This window comes from Pezoporus occidentalis, unplaced genomic scaffold (genome assembly GCF_034315485.1).
Source record: "Pezoporus occidentalis ecotype Australia unplaced genomic scaffold, CSIRO_AGI_Poc_V1 ctg68, whole genome shotgun sequence".
NCBI lineage: Eukaryota > Metazoa > Chordata > Aves > Psittaciformes > Psittacidae > Pezoporus > Pezoporus occidentalis.
The window spans coordinates 932552-950789 of NW_026916030.1; the positions used below are offsets into that span (position 1 = coordinate 932552).

Sequence of the window (18238 nt, forward strand, 5' to 3'; positions counted from 1 at the left end):
GCCTCCAGTTCTCAGCACAGAGGAAGGGGGTCCCAAACATCGCCTGCCATCCCCTGCCTCTGTGATGTTCACACACTGAAGGCAGCCCTGCATCCCAGCAGCGGGCTGCTCTGGAGAGCAGAGCTCTGGCTTAATTCATATCTTGTCAATCAAGAAGAGAAAGCAGAAGTGTTTTGACCTCCTCTCCTGCACCACACAGCAGAGCTTCATTGAAGGCATCTCGCCTGTAATTTCTGGAGGAGTCAGGATGCATCTTCCGGAAAGGCTCTTGGCTCTGATTTAACTATGCCAAGCAATGCAGAGGGCACCGTGCCTTCAGCTGAGCTATTTCACAGTCTGATTATCTTCCCCTGAGGGAAAAACCAGGTCCTATTTCTACTCCAAACCGTGGACTCCTGCTTTGACTTCTTTTAATGAGATGAAAAACTTCCTGTGCAGAAACCTTCCCGGGGCAGCCTCCTCCAGCCCATCCCTTTGCTGGTGGAAGAGCTAGATCCTCTTTAGCTGCTCTCCATGGGCAGGTTCTCCAGCCCTTGAACCCTTTCCAAGCCGGTGGAGGTATTTTTCAAGGCCTGGATAGGACACTGTGGGAATGCAAAGATCCAGGTTGTGTTCCCAGGTTCTGCTGTGTCACACTGGCTGGTTTTTTCCCTTTTACTTCTCTGGGTTTCTGTGATTTTACATCCTGGAAATGGAGCTCTGCAGGTTTCTTTCCCGGAGGAAGGACTATACAGGGTTTCACACTCCGGAGATGAAGCTCAAGAACAAGGGTCTTGATATTAATTATAGAGGTTTTGAAAGGGGAATAAATGAGAACTCATTGCACAGCTGATGCTTTTGCCATTTACACAGGTGAAAGCCCTGACTATAGCCATGAGGCCAATGGAGCCAGATGTGTATAAAAGCAAAGCAGGGAGAAAAGCAATTCCCCTTTGGGGATGTGCTGTTGCTGACTTGGAAAAGGTGCTGTTTCAGAGCCTTATCTTGTACCACTGTGGAAATCAAATCAAAGGAGGGGCTCTTCTGTTCTGAGGTCTAGGACACCCAAACTGGAGTCACCCTCCATGGGCCCAGCAACTTAAGGTGAAGCTCATCTCATCCTTGAAAATCTCTGTGTGAAAGCAGTTCTCATTGCTGTTCTGCACCTCTTGAATCTCAGTGCTGGACTTGGCAGTGTTAGTGGTCGGGCTTGATGATCTTAAAGGTCTTTTCTAACATAAATGATTCTATTTCAAGCCCCCTGAGCTTGACGTGCCTGAGCCCTTGCATGAAGCATCCTGACCTGCATCAACCACGTTTCACAGGGTTAATGGGAACCTGCTTGGGAGGGTTTTGAAGGCACTTTCAGCAGTGCACCCAGCAGGGAAACACAACCACATGCAAGTCACTCATCCTCCCTCCTTCCCTTGGTTTGAGGGAATTTTTTGTCCCTCTCTGATCCCTGCCAGGGCTGGGTGATGCCTGTGGTAAAAATAAAACGCTAACTAAAACACCTAAGGCATCAGGGGAGTGTATGTTCAAACCCTGTCACACAATGGATGCTTTTGGCCTCATCGCACTGCTCTTGATAAAGTCAAGGGGAGCTTAATGCTTTTTAAAGGTCCTCAGCTTTTATGGGCTATAAAGCATTGACCTTAAAGGGATGTGCTGAGGGAAGTATATTAAAGAGAGCTCTATATGGGGTGGTCAGAGACGCAGTTTTCCCATGGCTGCTCTCAGAGCTGCCTCTGTCTGAGCTCTCATTGAACTGACGTGTTGATGCCCTCCCTAGAGAAGAGCTGCCTGAAGCTGCAGGATGCTGCTAAACTCACTCTCAGGAGGTCCGGAACAACCTCCCCTTGGACGTTTGCTGATGGCAGCATCCAGAAGTCTTTATCCAGTTTGTTCTCAGCTGTTTGTCCCCACTGAGCCTCAGGCACCGAGCTGCAGATTTCCTGCTTTCTGCTGAATGCTGCAATCTGTGATGCTGGGACTTGGGAAAGGCAAAGACCCCATCTTCACGCTGGGAATAACTGGTACCAGAGGACTCCAGAAGAAACCCTTTGCAATGAACAATCAAGGGGGGAAATCCTCTTGTGGGGCTCCTGCTAATGGTGGGCCTGTGGCAAGTGATTTCTGTTAAACCATTCAATAATACTAAGAGAAGATCTGCATCACATTTTCCACCTCTGGAAAAGAGGGATGATGCTGTTCACCTGCTTTGCCACATCCCGAGACTTCACACTATTCGTGAGGTCCTGGGAAAACCCTGCTTTGGGAAATACTGGAGTGTGTGGAAGAGAGAAATGGGGGCTAAAGGGTCCCCATGGACTTGGGGGGTGTCACAGCCACAGTACGGGCGGACTCTACTGCATCCCTCTGCACCAGCCGGACCTTTTACCGGGTGCTGGGAGTGGGTGCAAGGGAGGGTCCTGCAGAGCGAGGGGGTGCTCACCTTTAATTGTATGATTTAATTAAGGGCTGCCACTGCCTTCAGTTAACCGAGGGCTGAGCCTTACAGCGGGGGCTGCTCGGAGCCCTCCGCGGGGTGGGTCTGCCAAGGCGGCTTTGCTCGGGGAGTTGGTGCTTTGGCGGCGGGGGCACCCCGCAGAGCGGGGGATGCTCCGCGGGTCCATGAGCCCAGGGTGGGAGGGGGTCTCCGCAGCATCCCCCCGCTGCCGGGGCTGGTTTTCCCCCTCTCCCTCTGCCGTGGTTAGTTAAATTTCCCCCGCCTCAGTTGATGTCACATCCTGTTCCCCGGCCAGCCCCTGCTCGCAGCCAGCCCTACCAATTCCTTTATTTTTTTAAATCCCTGTCCTCTCCCCATCACCCCCCTTTTCCAGGCAAACTTTTGGCGATAGCCGCGATTATCGCCTCGTGCTCCGCCGCCTTTCTCCTCGCGAATGGTTTTCAATCAGGGGAGCCATTGAAAAACAAACAAATCATCCTTCCAGCCGGGAGCCAGCGCCGAGAGCAGCGAACCGGGATCCCAATAAATATGCAAAGTGCAGGCTCTGCTGAGCCGATTCCTTGCGCTGCTTCCCGGGGGTGCTGAGAGCCGCCTGGAAAACCGGCCGGGCTCTGGGTCTCGTTGCGTTTTGTTGCCTTCCCCCCCCGTGTTTTTCCCGGTGGGAAGCAAGCCCCGCTGCCGGCGGGAGGCGGCTCGGGCTCGCCGGCGCTGATCTGCATGCGAGCTGCCTAGGACGGGGTGCGCGCCATGCAACCGGCAAGCAAGCTCCTGACCCTCTGCCTCCTCATCCTCATGGGCACCGAACTCACCCAAGTAGGTCTCTCTCTTGCTTTTCCCACCCTTCCCCCTTCCCTCCCTATTCTCCCCAACGCCATTTTCTATTAAACCTCGACAGCACAAAAGAAAACTGGGGTGAGCACCAGCCCCCCCCCCCCCCCCCGCACTCCCCCCGCACCCCACTTTGCTCAGACCCGGGCTGGATGGGGGCAGCGGGATGGGGGGTTCAGGACACCGGACCCCGAGCCGCAGGAAGGGGCGGCCCCGGGGGGTGTTGGGGCACCCCGGGGTGAGGGGGTCCCCATTTGCTGCCCCACTTGCAGGGAAAGTTGCAGCCCCCCTCCCGCCACCGGACTCGGCAGAGTTCGGGGCTGCCTGTCCCGGGTCCCCGCAGGGACCAGCCCTGAGTGCACGGTGATGGCCCCTCCTGCCCCCTCGTCCACCCCAGCTCCTCATGTGGGGGTCGCTTTGCTGGGTTTAGGTGACATTTAAATGTCCCTTGATGTTTCACTGGTGACAGGCTGGTGGGAGAAAGGAGCATCTTATTCATCTCCCTCTCCCCCCTCCGCCTTTTCTCTTTATTACTGGATTTTGATGCTTGCCTTTGCTGTCCCAGCCCCTGCATTGAGTGAGGAGTGAGGCTGAGGAGGGGGAAAGGTGTGACACGAAAGACATCGCTTGCAAGTGGAAATAAAACTCTATTTGACTTCTTTAAGATCACTGGGGGGAGGCAGGCAGGGAGGTTGTCTTTGGTGGCTTTTTTTTCCCCAGCCACTGAGGCAAGGAAGAAAAGTAATTGCAAGAGGATGCTCTAGATTGTGGGGTTAATTGTGATGCTGCCTGGGAGCAAGAAAGAAAGAAAAAGAAGCTATAAATAGGAGGGGAATGGAGGCTTCTTAGTGTAGAAGCAATTAGCAGCTGGGCTCTCATCCTGGATGCTTTATGTAGATTATTTTTCCCTTTCTCCTGCTGACAATGCTCTCTCCTGTCAGTGCCCTAGTGCTGAAGTTTCAGCAGCTGAAGCCTTTTGGCTTTACACCCTCAGAGTATTTCTGCCGCCCCCAGGAAGAAGCGGCTGAAAGTACAGAGCTGCTTTAATTGCATGGAGAGAAGGAATGGGAAGGTTGTCGTTTGATGGGGGGGAAGCAAAGAAACGCAAGAGCTGTGTGGATGAGGAGGGGTGGGAAGGATCCAGAGCCGCAAGTGAGAGCGCAGGAGAAGCCCATTGTGTGCGGGAGGATGCGCGGGGCGTGCGCATGCGCCGCGATGGACAAAGCCCCCGGTGGCCACCAGCATGGACCCCAAAACGGGGCTCCCAGCACAGGCCATGGCAGCAGTGTGGCCAGGCAGCGTGTGGGGCTGGCCCTTGTCCCCCGGCCCCACCAGCCTCCCCTCTGCCCAGCCCCGGGGTGCACAGAGGGCCTGGGGACCAGGGTGGTTGGTACCCGCTCCCCAGGGGCTGCGCATCTCTCATCAGCTGTGATGGCCCCATCGCTCTGCTTTGGTGGGTTTTCCAAGGACACAGTTGTCACCTCCTGTGCCAAGGATGCTGTGGTGCCTGGCTGCTGCTTCCTTTGCTTGCTTATGTTTTGTGGATGCAGCACTCCCAACTTTCTGACCAACTTTAAATGGGGGTGGGTTTGAGCACTGTGCGTGGCTTTGGTGGTGACCCCCAGCCCACCCCAGGCAGTGGGAAGCCCCTGCTAAAGCCCTGCCTCTGCCGAGCTGCCTTTGCAAGGGCTGCTGACTGGTTTGCAGTGTCCAATGAAGCTTTGCTGCCTGCAGGTACCGGGTCCTGCCAGGCCCCATGCTGGCCATGCAGAGCTCTCCTTGCCTGCTGACTTGCTCGGCACTGCAGAGCCCCTTCAGAGTTTGAGCATCTCATTCCTGTAAGCACAGCTGCCAGATGCAATCCCCAAATACGCCTTTCAGCCCAGGCACCGCCCAGCTCAGTGTCTTCACATTTAATTCACGCTGGATTCACATCTCTGTCACATGTGTGGAGTCTCTCCCATCCCCTACAGAGATCCTGTGCCAGGGGAGAGAGGTTGCCGGTTTAGGCAGCTTTCCTTGATGATGCAGAAGCTATTGCCACCCCTCTCGGCAGTGACACTGGCAGGCCAGCACATGAGGCAGAAATGGGGAGAGGGATGGCTGTTAAATGGGGCTGGAGGGTGGGAATACGTGGTTCTCCTTCCAGCTGGGTGCTGGGAAAGCTCATGGAGGGAGGGGAGTTATCTCCAAGGTATTGGTGCTGCAGCATCCTCTGATGGTCCCCTGGGCAGGAGGAAGTTGCTTATGCCCGGCTGGGAGCACATAGGGGATGTGCAGAATGCACCCCCGGGGCTGGGGGGCTTAGAGACCTGGATGTAGTTTTGGCTGTGTGAAACAAGGGGAGAGCTGCCCCCACAGCCCCTTCCCACCCCATTGCAGGCCCTTGCAGAAGCCCCTGCCTGCCCCTTGATCCCCTGCCAAAGGTCTCCTAACTTGTTCTGCACCTTGCCTTGGCTCCCCACAGGTCATAACCCAAATGAGGTACTGAGGCTGGGCCGAGTGGCTGGTTTTGGGGTGCAGTGGCTGGATGGGGGTGCAGCACCCTTGCCCTGGCTGTGCATGCAGTGCTGGGCAGAATGCAAGGCTTTCTCTCCTTGTCTTCTCAGTGGGAAGCAGGGCAGGTCCCGTGGTGGCTGTGGAGGAGCGAAGCCAACTGATGCTCTCTAAGGATGCTCTTGTCACATGCAGAAGGACAGAGCTGCCAGAGAGTTTGGGCTGCTGTAGTAAAGGCAGAGGGTCCAGGATGCCATTGCTCGTCTGTCTGTCCAGCCTGTCCTTCCCCCTGCTGGCTGCTGAGCTGTTACTGGTGAAAAGCTCTTTGCGTTCCTCAAAGTTTCACGGCGCTGACATCCACTTCGCCAGTGATCGCTGCAACCACGCAGGAAGCAGCCGCTTCCTGCCGCAGGAGTCAGCGCACGTGTAGGGCTTCTGCAAGGAGGAAAACAAGCCAATTCTGCCATTGATTTTCCTGAAAGCTCCTCGGGTCCCTTTGGGGCTGTTCTCATGGGAAGGATGAGAGCTGCCAGGACATGCTGCCCTTCCCACAGCTGCCCGTGTTCTGCTGTGCTGGCTCCCGTCCACCCATGGGCACTGCCCAGTGCCCGCTTTGGTGCTGAGGCTCTTCCCTCACCTCTCAGGGATGCACATGGGAAGAAGTAGCATTAAGCTGGGAATCTGCAGCCGGTAACAGGAGGCAGCTGCCTCATCTCATAAACCAATTTGTGTCTGATTTCACTAACTTCAGCTTTAACCAATAAAAAAGAAAGGTAATTTCCGGCCCTGGGTTGTATTTATTGCTCCAGTTATCTGTCCTTGTAATCAGTATTAGCATCACTACGTAAAGTAATACAAAACTAATTACTATCTGAGTTAGACGGAGACTGTAGACTGCGTTGAGAGTGGAGGGCGCTAATTCTTGAGTTGTAAGTGTTGGCTTTGCTCTGCTGTGACGAAGCTGTGAACCAAAGGGGACAAGGCAGGGACAGGGACACCCAGAGAGCATCTCTGGGGTTTGTTGCCTGTGTTACCTTGGCCACACTCTGGGAGATGTGCATGGGCAGGGGGATACCTGAGACGTTAAGTCAGTCCCCCAGGAGGGGAAATGCACTTGGGGAAACTGAGGCACAGCCTGAGATGTGTCTGAGCATCAGCAAACCCCAGCTGTGCGGGAAGAGCACCTAAAAATCCCAGTCCTGCTTCTTTTGTGGACTGTCATTGCTTGTGACTGCCCTCCCAGAGCTGAGCCCAGGAGCCCTACTCCCAGCCCCTGGACTGGTTTGTCCTGGGGTTTGGCCCTGGGAAGGGTTCTCCCTGTTCAGGACCCAGGCCTTGGCTCCCAGCTGGGAAGCAGCATTCAAACCCATCCGAAACGCCAAAGGTCTCCTGGGAAGGTAGCGGTGGGGCAGTAGCACGGTCAGCCCTGGGCTGTGTTTCAGAGCAGGATTTCAATGTTCAGAGCAGGATTTCAATGTTCAGAGCAGGATTTCAATGTTCAGAGCAGGATTTCAATGTTCAGAGCAGGATTTCAATGTTCAGAGCAGGATTTCAGTGTAAAGGCACTTTGTGACTGGAGGTGGACGACTGACCCAGGGGGGTGCACCCAAAACATCATCATCCCTAAGCAAAGCACCCAAGTGGCAGGAAACCTGCGCTGGCTGTAGCAGGCTCTGCTCCAGCCCCCAGGCTCTGACACCATTGGCACTCGCTGTTAGAGCCCGGGTTTAATGTCATGAGCAGCTTTAGTTAAACACAGGCTTAGCGAAGGGAAGACCTGCAAAGGGGGTTGTTGTGTCCAGTGTAACACAAAGATCGTGTTCTTTCTGCTGCAGTTTCTGCTCACCATGCAGATGGCTAAAGGGAAGCTTGCACAGGGTTTGCTGCAGAGGAATAGTCCCAGTGTCTGTAGCTGGGCTCAACTTTCTGGAGCACTTTGGGCTGCCTGATCCCGAAAGGTGCAGCAGCAGGCACAGGCAGTTTCACACCACATCCCACTGGGAGCTGGCAGTGATCTGCAGCACCCTGGTCACTGTTCCCAAAGCACTTTGGGGTCTTTAATTGCCCTTTTCTTTCCTTCCTTCACTTTCCCTGCCTGTCCATCCACACCCTCCCTATGACAGGGGAAGGGTTTGCTCTGAGTTAGGACAGTGCTGAAGTGATGGGGTCCAGCTCCAGGACTGAGGCTGTGTGAGTGATGACAGCACAGGCAGTTACAGGGAAAAAGAAGGAAATCAAACCCAAACTCAGGGAAACCTGGTGTCATTCATTGTGTGGCAGCTGGGACCTGCTGAGGGACAGAAGCCCCACGGCAGATGCAGCAGCAGAATGTGCCAAGCTCCAAAGGTGATGGGGTACAAGGTGTATGTTCCTTAGTGAGGATGAGGTTGCCCATGCTGCCTGCCAGGGTGGGTGCCTCTTGTGCTCACTGCTTTTCCCAGCCCTCCTGCTCCCCATGGGCTGGTGGGGAGGGATTTGGGGTCCTTCTACCCTGCAGCTCCCCTGCCTCATGCAGCCCATGCTCCTTTGTAACAAGGACCCTGGCAGCACAGCATCATTCGAGAGGCCAGGAAGGATGTGAAGTCAGTGGAGGCAGAGAGTCCTCCAGAGGCTGGTTCAGAGCACCTCCATTAACATCAGGAGGGAGCTTTGGAGACAAGTCACTTAGTCCAAGTATCTAAGGAGATCCCTGAAGTTACGCAGCAGGGTCTTTCTGGACAGGACAGACCTTTCCTGCAGCCTCTCGCGGGTCTCCAGTGCAGAGAGGAGGTGGAAAGAGCTGGAGTATGGGCTATGCCCCGCAGCACAGCAATCCTAGGGCAGGACTGTGTGTCCTGCTGCATGATGGAGCTCTGTGCTGCCGGGACAGGAGCTGCTGGCCCCGGGAAGGTGCCTCGGTTGGTTCCTCAGCTGCACACATCCTCCTCGCCAGCGATGGGTGTCAGCTGAGATGCCTCCAGCACTTACTGAGCAGCTTGGGGCGGCAGCAGGAGTCGAGGCTGTTAAAATACGGGTGTATGTGTTCTAAAGCAGCTCCCTGCCTCCCACCGTGCGCTCAACAGGCATCCTCCCGCTGGGGTCCGTGGATCCCATCCCCGCAAAGGCTTGGGAGCAGCAGGAGCTTCCGCACCTCTTCTCTGAACCAGCCAGGAGAGGGAGACAGCGACCGGCGTGTCCTGCACACACACACGGGAGCCGGCCCTGCCTGCGAGCCCTGGCCCTGGCGGGGCTCCTTTAGGCAGGCGGCCACGTCTGGCACCGTCACCTCCAGCAGTGATGGTATTTCCACTGTAAGCAGCTACTGTGGAAGGGCTGGGTCTGTGCTGTATCCAGCCCTGCGCCTCTTTCTCTGCTCACAAAGCATGCACAGGGGCTTTGCCCCTTGCAGCCCATCCTTTGCTGGGGACCTCCTGCACGTGTAGGGAGGGCGGCTGCAGGGAGCCCATCGGACAAGAAAACCTCAGTGACAACATGGGGGGGATGTTAAAGCAACATCTTGTGCAAAACCACCAAAGTGATGAGGAGGAAGCGAGGCTCAACCGGCTCCGCAGAGCTGGTGCCAGGGCTTTGTGCAGACGTTACAATAGCCAGGTGCTCTTTGAAGGTCAGGTCCTGCTTTGCTCTCAAAGGCCCATCAGTGAATGCCATCAGGTTGAAAAGAATCACCTGAGGCTTCCTCCTGATTCCAGGAGCCTTTCTTCTGCTTCGCTAAAGCTTGAGTAAAGGCAGTGCCAGGTGTTCTGCATCGCGCTCCTGCCCTTACTGTATTTTGCTGGCTGTGTTTGTTTCATTGCCATGCTGGGCTTCCAAAACCAGGGAAGTCACTCGGGTAGGGAAGAGGTTTCCCTGTCTGCACATCACCTGCAGCAGGCTCTGACGGGACCAAGGTAATTTGCCTTTTCCTGCTTGATGCCCATGCCCTGGCAGGGACCTGTGGCTGCTGCTCCTCTCTCTGTGCCTTGCTGTGCCTGTCTGAAGAAGCTTTAATCTTAACCAAGCATTTGAAGGGCATAAGAGTGACATTGATGTTACCTGCGTGCACTGGTAGGAAATAAGACTTTTAGTTCAGGTGGAAGCCAGAGCAAGGCAAAGGAGTGCTTCTTACCCCACTGAATGCCATTTTAAATAGTAAAGTATCTGTAGGTCTAATTCCCTTTGTATGTGTTTGGAATAGACAAATATAAGGGATAAACTTTACTTACAAACTGAGTTTCAGAATGAACATTAAGGTGATTTAAGTGCAGCACTTGAGTGTGGTGTGAAATCAGAGCAGCAATCAGGCTCTCGGGTGCCACAGTGCAAGCACCTGCGAGAGCAAAAGGGGCTGAATGGGAACAGAATGGGGAGCTGAGATTTATTCTCATAGATAGAAGCCATCTGAGGCTTTTCCCTGATGACCCTGGTCCTACAGCCACAGCCTGAAACCCTTGGTGCTCATCTCCTTGGGCATGACGTGGCAGTGGTTTTGCCATGCTTGATTCCTGGGCTGGGTGAAGTTGGAAATAGTTTAGGAGCCCCAAGCAAGGCAGTGTCTGATTCAGAAGGCAGGGGTGGTTTCTTACTGATCTGACCTAGTGCCAGCACTCATATTCCACCTCATCTCTTTCTCTCCACCTGGTGGACTTGCTCACTGCACTTTCATTTCATGCTCTGCAGCATCTCCCCGGCACTCTGGAGGAACAGCCCCGCTTGGCTCTCGCTGGTCCCCATTGCCTCTGCCCAGAGCAGCAGTGCTGGGCACTGGGATGGTCCCACACCAAGGGCTGATCCCCAGCCAGGGACAAGGTCCTACTCAGGTGGGACAAGGTGGCTCAGCAGCGGTGGCATTTCAGGGCGCAGCTTCCTGCTTCCCTGCAGGGACTTGCTCCATACAGTAGCCTGGATGCTCTATGGCAAGGAAGTGCCTGTGGGTCGAGGACTGGGCATTCCCTCAGCTCCCAGCGGGACCCCCAGCCCTAAGGAGCTGTGGCATCAGCAGAGCAGCTCTGGAGGTGGCAGGTTTGTGTCTGGGCTGGTCAGAGACCAGCGGGAATGTGGTGGCTCTCATGGGTTGGCCAGGCTGGGGCTGGTGCACAGGGTGTCCTGGAGCAGGGCTGTGGTGGCTGCTCCAACACCCTGAGGCTGGTGCTGTACCAGTGGAGCAAGGGGTGTCGCTTCCATCCTCTGGAGAGGGCCAGGGGGTTGATATCATCATTGGCTTTGCAAAGGGTGTTTAAAGGTTCGGTTAGGGAAGGTTGTGGAGGGAGCTGCAGATCAGTTGCTCAGAGACTTTGGTTCTGAAGTCACCAGGACAGTTCTGCAAATGCCTTCAGGAAACCTGAGTTGTGTTCACTCCAGCTCACTGCAGACTATATATCCCAGGGCTGTACAGATGGGGTGTGCACTGTTTGCAGTGTAAGAGCCAGCAGTGGGGTTCCTCAGCAGAGTTTGCCCCACAGACACACCAGCCACAGAATCCCAGACAGGTTTGGGTTGGGAGGGACTGTAAAGCTCATCGAGTTCCAACCCCCTACCATGGGCAGGGACACCTTCTGCTAGACCAGGTTGCTCCATGCCTCTCGTGTTGTGGGCCCCAAAGCCAAGAGTTTTCTTCCAGCTCTGGGGTAGGATGTCCTGGCAGTGTTGGACACTGCCCCAGCTCTCCTGCCCGTGCAGCCCTGGCTGCTGGGAAAGGGACAGAAGTGGACAGGGTGATTTGACTGGGCTCAAGTGTGTTGGACCCTGTGTGCTGACAGAGGGCTGTTTGCAGACTGTGCTGAGGGGACAAGCGGGGATGTGGGGGATGCTCTGACGGCCCGGGGGTCCGCCTGGGTCCCACACCTTACGGGTGTGTGCGGGACCGGTGCAATCCCTGCGGCAGGGAGCGCTGCTGCCTCCGCCCCCGCTGCCTTCATCTCGCTTTCGTCCCGTGGAGCGGATCCGTCTCCGGTACAGGCGCTGCTCCGCTGCGGTCCCCGAGACTCGGGACCGCTCCCGGTGCCGGTCCCGCACCGCGCTCGGAAGCCAGCAGGGGGCGCAGCGGGGCCGCGCCGCAGCGGGGGAGCCGCCTCCGCCCCGCCCGAGCCCTTCTCCCGCTCCGCCGCCGCCTCCCGGTGCCCGCTCTCCCCACACCTTCCCCCGCACACACGGGGCTTTTCCCCTCTCCCCTCCCCTCCCCAAACCTTTCCGCCTCTCAAGTCTCTTCCTTCCCGTGCAATTCCTTCCTCCTCCCCAGTTCTTTTCTCCCCTTCCCCAAATCTCGCTCTCTCCCCCCAAGAAAAATTTCATTTCCCTCCCCCGATTCCTTCCCTGCCCCCCCTCCCATCCGCAGTCTCTCCGGCTGCCTGGGCGTTCCGAGGCGCTCCCCCCCCACCGCTCCTCCCTCTCTCCCGGTCCCCTCCCATCCCCGTCCCGCCTCCTGCAGCCGCTCGCTCCGCTCCGGCTGGGGCGCGCCCGGTGGCGGCGGGCGCAGGGAGGCGGCCCCGGCAGAAGCACCGGCAGGAGCAGCGGCAGCGGCACCGGCAGCACCATCGCCAGCGCCGGGCAGCGCCGCGGCGGGGCGGCGGCGGACGATGGGCCGGCGGCGAGCGGCGGCGGTGGCCGGGCGGGTGGCGCAGCCCGTCCCCAGCGGCATGGAGCCCGGCGCCGGTGCAGAATGAAGGGTGCCTGGCGCCCCCCCCCGCAGACATGTCTGTGCCTTTACTCAAGATTGGAGTCGTCCTCAGCACCATGGCCATGATCACCAACTGGATGTCGCAGACGCTGCCCTCCCTCGTGGGGCTCAACACCACCAAACTCACGGCGGCCACGGGCGGCACCTTGGACCGCAGCACGGGAGTAAGTGCGGGGCGCGGCGGGGGGGCTGCCCGGCGCATCCCTGCCTCCCGGAGCATCCCTGCCTCCCGGAGCATCCCTGCCTCCCGGAGCATCCCTGCTTCCCGGAGCATCCCTGCTTCCCGGAGCCGCTGCGCTCCGCCGCCCCGTTCCTGGGGATCAAATCCCTCCTTGCCCCGGTGCCCCCCCCCCCCCCGCACTCCTGGGATCTCTCAGCCGCCCCTCACCAGACCCCGCAGAACCCCTCCTGCTGCAGAGAGCAGCGTCCCGGGGAGAGGCAGCGCCCCTCGGGGTGATGGGGAGCTGGGGTGCAGAGAGGGGAGCTCCTCTCCTCGGGTTTAGCCGTCCCTAGCGCGGGGCTGGGGCGATCCGGAGCCTTCAGCCAAAGGGTTGCGAAGTTTCCTTCGTGGCCGCTTTGCAGCCGCCAGGAGCAGCGGGTGCGGGTCCCCCGGGTCCCCTCCGCGTCCCCGCCCGTCACCGGAGCCGGTCACAGGGTGAGAAAGCAGCGGCGGAGTTTCGGTGTGTTCCGGTCGTGCCGCATGTTCCCTGTGCTGCTGGAGCGCTGGTGCCGTGCCTGGTCTCGGCACTTTGGGAATGGCTGAGGAGAAAACAATCCTTGTGTCTTCCCTTAGCAGGGAAAAACGGGCGCTTTCGCCTCCAGGCTGCATGCTTGTGCCTCCTGAAAGAGCGGAGGAATTGCAGCTCTGCTGTGTCAAGTGTTTCAGGTGACGGTGCTGCCGGTTGTGAATGAAGCCGGGGTTTGGTTTTTTCCATGTCACCAAGGATTGTGAAACCCATTTATTACGTTTTTTCCTTCGCAGTTGTTTTAGCTGGAGAATCAAATTCTCTGCCTGCGTCGCTGTCCCTCTTAGTGCACATCCGACAACATGGGTGTTTCATCGCTAGGTGGTCTTTTAGGTCCCTTCCAGCCCTGACCACTGTATGATTTGCAAGGTGATTTGTAGTATGTGGAAATAGCAGAAGGAGCCTTTCCGTGCTGGTTGGCAGCACGGTGGTACCTCCACGGTGATCGGAGGTTGAATTGTGGTTAAAGAATGTGTTTTGCCAAGTGCTGTGGGATCAAAGGAAAATGAAGACCAGCACAGGGAGCACGAGGGGAGTTGGGGAACGCGTTCAGGTCTGGGCTCCCCGACTGCAGCATGTCCTGACCGCAGAGCATTCGCAGGGACGTGGTTGTCTGGTGACCATCCCCATCCCAGGAGGGTCTGCCAGAGGAGGGGGAAACGTAACTCCCGGTGTCCATTTACTCAGGAGAGCTGATTCTCCTGGTGCCGGATCCAGGAGAGCTCTGCAGCAGCTCATTGATCCCTGCTCAGCCCGGACACTGTATCCTCCCTGGTAGCTCGGGCACATCCTTTCCACAGTGTCAAGGAGAAGTGCTTTGTACCAGCGACCAGGCGGCAGTTCCCCATCCTGATGTGCTCAGTGCCCTTCAGCACACTACAGCCCTCGCTGCTTCGTGGTTTGCCTCATGTCCACGCTTCTTCCCTTGTGTTGCCTCCTTGCTCCAGCTCCTGCTCTCCTTTCATTTGTCCCCAATCCATATTTTTGCATTACAAGTGAATTTTGCCAGCTGGGCCCTCGGAGGAGCCTCCCTCCACATCCAGCACAGCTCCAGGGTCCCCCCTGCCACATCCCCCCTGCTTCCTTCACTCAGCCCCCCTTCACCTCCTGCGCCCCTGCCAGGCCTCCCCCCCATTAACTTCACCATCTTTCCCTGTGTCCATTAGGTGCTGCCTACCAACCCAGAGGAAAGCTGGCAGGTCTACAGCTCTGCCCAGGATAGCGAGGGACGGTGTATATGCACAGTGGTGGCACCTCAACAGACGATGTGCTCGCGCGATGCCAGGACAAAGCAGCTGAGACAGCTATTAGAAAAGGTAATGGTGGAGCCCTTCTGGGAAAGGTGGATGCATTGGGGTGATGCTGGGGGTAAAATCCCCAGTGAGCCGGGCTGAGCCTTGGTTTCCAGGGAAGATGGAGCGCCATGTGTGTAATGGGGAATCATCAGCTGCAGTTGGGAGGATGAATCTCTGAGTGTTTCTGAGGCACAGAGGAAAAGGGAGCGTGGCCTAAAGTCAAGTGAAAGCTGCTGGGATCAAAGCCACAATATTGAGCCGTATCGCTTTAAAAAAGCTGTAATTTACTCATTTTCCCCCATTATGTTAACACCAGCAGTTTCAGAGGCTCGGCTTCAACAGGATGAGAGAAGCTCGAATTAAAACCCCAAAGCCCGCGCGTTCCTGACCAAGCTGATATTAAAAAGGTCGAATAAAACAGTACAAGCTGTCGACATCAAACGGCACAGAAATGACAGTTAGTGGGGTTCTCCCTAATGGTGACATCCACTTGATTAGTTTTTAATAGTCTGCTGTCCAGAGAGATCAAAGAATCTCATTAAGGAAAGGTTCCCGATAACAAGAAATTTTCCAGATAATGGATTTCGTTGCAGAAATGCTGTTTCATGTGAAATGCTCTTCTCTTTAAAATATAAGTGGCCTCCTGTGCTGGATATTTAATCATCCCTCATGCCCTAACGCTGTGTTGGCATGTGCTGTGCATGACAAAGCCATCTTTATCCTGCTGCTTTGGGGAAGTTGCTGTATTAGTCACTCAAAACAATATTAAACCTACACTTAACTGATTTTCCTGCGCGATGAGGACAATAAAGGGAGGCAGGAAGCATTTAGCCCTAAATGACTTCTTTGGTATGTCAGAGGCTTCTAAAAATAATCCCACTCCCAGCTTTTCTTTCTCTAAGCAATAGCAGCAGCCTGTCCAGCAGCGCATTTAAGAGGCAGCGCGTGTTGTGTTAGCGGCTGACACAGGCACCCGAGAGCCTTTGCATTCCCAGAACCACTCATATGCATTAAACGAGCAGGGTTTGACCCAATGCCCTCAGCTAATGGGTCTACGAGACCTGGGATAACATCAGCTCCCATGTGGAGGGTATAAGTGCTCCGGGATTTTTCCCTTCTGCAGCTCTCCGGCTGCCAATGAATAAAGTGAGGGAGGAGCAGTATATTCCAAGGCATGTGTTCTGGGGGTATGGTACCTGCTTGCTAATCTGTCTGCATCTCACTCCTACGCTAACCTATATGAAAACCCCAAAATAAAGACTAGGCTCTTAGTGCCAGACATCTGATCTTGATGGAGGCTGAAATGATAATCCCTGTAGGAAAATGCAACTGCAGAGAAGAGCTTCCAGCTTCCCGGGAAGGATTTCAGACCTGAAAACTCCTTCCCTCATCTGACATCTTAACTCTAGCTTTGAGGTGGGAAAACTCGCATCTCCTGATTTCTCCCTGCCAGCAGATGAAGAAGCAGCATGTGTCAGAGAGGTAACTGGGTTTGGGTTTCCAAAGGAGAGACCTGTGGAAATAATAAGGCATTGTGTGTGTGTATCTGTGAGTACACAGACCAGTTACAGCACCTTCAGTGCAAACCTCTGCACGGAGGCTTCAGCCACTGAATGTACTTTGAGGCTCCGAGCTGCTAAGACTCCATCTAACCTCAACACTTGGGCACAGGCACATGCATAGAGCCTGCAGCTCCTGCTGCGTGCAAGTGAATCCTGAGCACCCCGCTGGGTTAAAGAGCAGGCGTTGAGTGAGGTGAGGTGAGGCAGGTCCGCTCACCACTCACAACCTGCCAGCCTGTGTTCTGACACCGAGGAGCCTGAGCTCATCTCTGGCTGGAGTGCACGGAGTCCTTCCAGCCTGGCATGTGCCAGGTGCCGAGTCCAGATCCTGGCCCGCATCCAAACCAAGACATCATCCAAATCCTGTCCATAAACAGGTTGTGTTTTACCTTCAAACAGATTTTCATACAGTTCTGGGGGCTCTGCTGTCTGTGAGGACTTCCTCCTCCGATGGTTAACCCAGTTCTGGTTTCCTGCCAATTCTTGTTCTTTGCCAGCACTGATTTCCAGATTAAACCGTTCCTTTTGTTCCTTTGGTATTCACTCCGAGGTGTATACAGGGAGGACAACAGCATCTCTTCTTAGCCTTTACTTTGCTTTCTACAGAGCTTGTAAGATGAACTTTCCATGTTGTGGTCCATCGGCTGAGCCCATCTCTCTGCTAATCCTTCACATAGACCATGAAGATCTCCCTCAAGATGCTTTGTGCTGTTGCTCCTCCAGTTTGTCCAGCTACTCAAAGCTAAGGATTCATCCCAATTCAAACCACAAAGATGGGCTTAGAACAGCCCTTTCTGAGCTGGCACGAAAGGCTGATCCACAGGGAAGCTTGGGCAGGGTTTAAACCATGGCTTTGACAATATGAACCTCACTCGGATCACCAGGCCAGTATTGCCCCTCTGTTAGCTGTTTAATTCTGAAACAACTCGGTGCCAAACATGAGCAGAACAGTGCTGGAAGCTTCATTTGTACTGGTTTCCTGTTTCAAATGCTAAAATTGCCTCCTTTCCCCAAGACAATCACAGGTATCTCTTTCACATTAGCCTGATGGAAAATGAGGTTTCATTTGTGTGTGTGCTCCACCAACAGAGGCAAAAAAGCATTTTAGCTGATGTTTGAGGATAGCAGTTAATGGCTGAACCTGGGGGAATCTGCGAGCCCGTATCGCTGGGTCTCAGCTCGTTAGAGCACTTTGTACGTGTAAGTTTAAGCTCAAACAGCCTTACTGAAATCTAATAACGTGCCAAAGTACTTTGCTGGATCAAGAGCAGAATGTGCTAATGAAGGAAAACAAGTAGATCTTCAGCTGATGAAGTCCATGTTACTGTCGGGGATCAGGAATGGTGGAGACTGACTCTGTGTAAGTCTGGCCAGGATCTTGCCTGGTTGAAAATAATATGGGCGACAAAGAGTGAGAGTCTGGAATTGGAAAACACACCCGAAATAGCACAGCAGCCTATTTTGGGTGTCTCTGTTTGGAGACATGTGAGGATGCTGTTTTCCTCTGCCGTCAGGGGAGAGGCTGACTCCTGCAGAGGTGATTCAGAGCAGAAACCTGAGTGAGATACTCTGATTCATTTCCTAGTGGAAATGTCTCTGCCTCCCCACCATCCGTGAGGCAGTGGAAGGAGCCCCCCCAGCCTGGCTTAGCCCCTGTGGGGTCAGATACCAGAAACCTTTTGCAATTTGCCCTTTAATTGGGGTTAGGCATTAGTGGAATAAATGAGATCAATTTTGTATAATCCCTGTGAGTCATTCCTATTCCAAGCCATGGGAACAGTTCTGCTGTGTAGATGCAGCTTGGCTAACAGCAGGATAGGCTGGATTACCAGAATACAAATATCTGCAGACAAGTCATGCTTGTGTAAAACTTCCCTTCTCCTGCTTCAGGGTGGAGAGAGGTCATCAAGATCCTCCCCATCCAGCCCCGGTAACTCGGCACCCAACCGTGTCTGCTGAGAGCTCCTCTACCCCAGGGCTGAGCTCAGGTTTGCTCTTTTCCTGTTCAAACCCAGAGGGTCTTGTTCTGCCCTTCCCTGCTCCTCACACCTCCCTGAGCAGGTCCTTGGTGGTAGGCAGGATGGGTACGGGTTCATCTCTGAGTGATGCGTTTGGACTTAGAGGCTGAAAATAGCTTCACCTTTGCTCAGGAGGACTGTTAGAGCCCCGGAGCAGTTATTCAGAATGTTTCCTCACTGTTGGCCTTTGCA

At 55.2% G+C, this 18238-nt stretch overlaps 1 protein-coding gene across 2 annotated transcripts in view; it reads left to right on the forward strand.

The window, feature by feature from the left end:
- The first annotated feature begins 2724 nt into the window (after positions 1-2724).
- Positions 2725-18238, forward strand: part of OLFM1 (olfactomedin 1) — a 29749-nt gene continuing 14235 nt past the window's right edge. The window contains exons 1-2 of one of the 2 annotated variants that reach the window (XM_062641469.1): positions 2725-3262; positions 14338-14487. In XM_062641469.1, the coding sequence (XP_062497453.1) occupies positions 3197-3262; positions 14338-14487 (216 nt within the window). In that variant the 5' untranslated portion in view covers positions 2725-3196. Of the gene's footprint in view, positions 3263-12155; positions 12590-14337; positions 14488-18238 lie in introns of those variants that run through there. The other variant, XM_062641468.1, reaches the window with a different exon arrangement.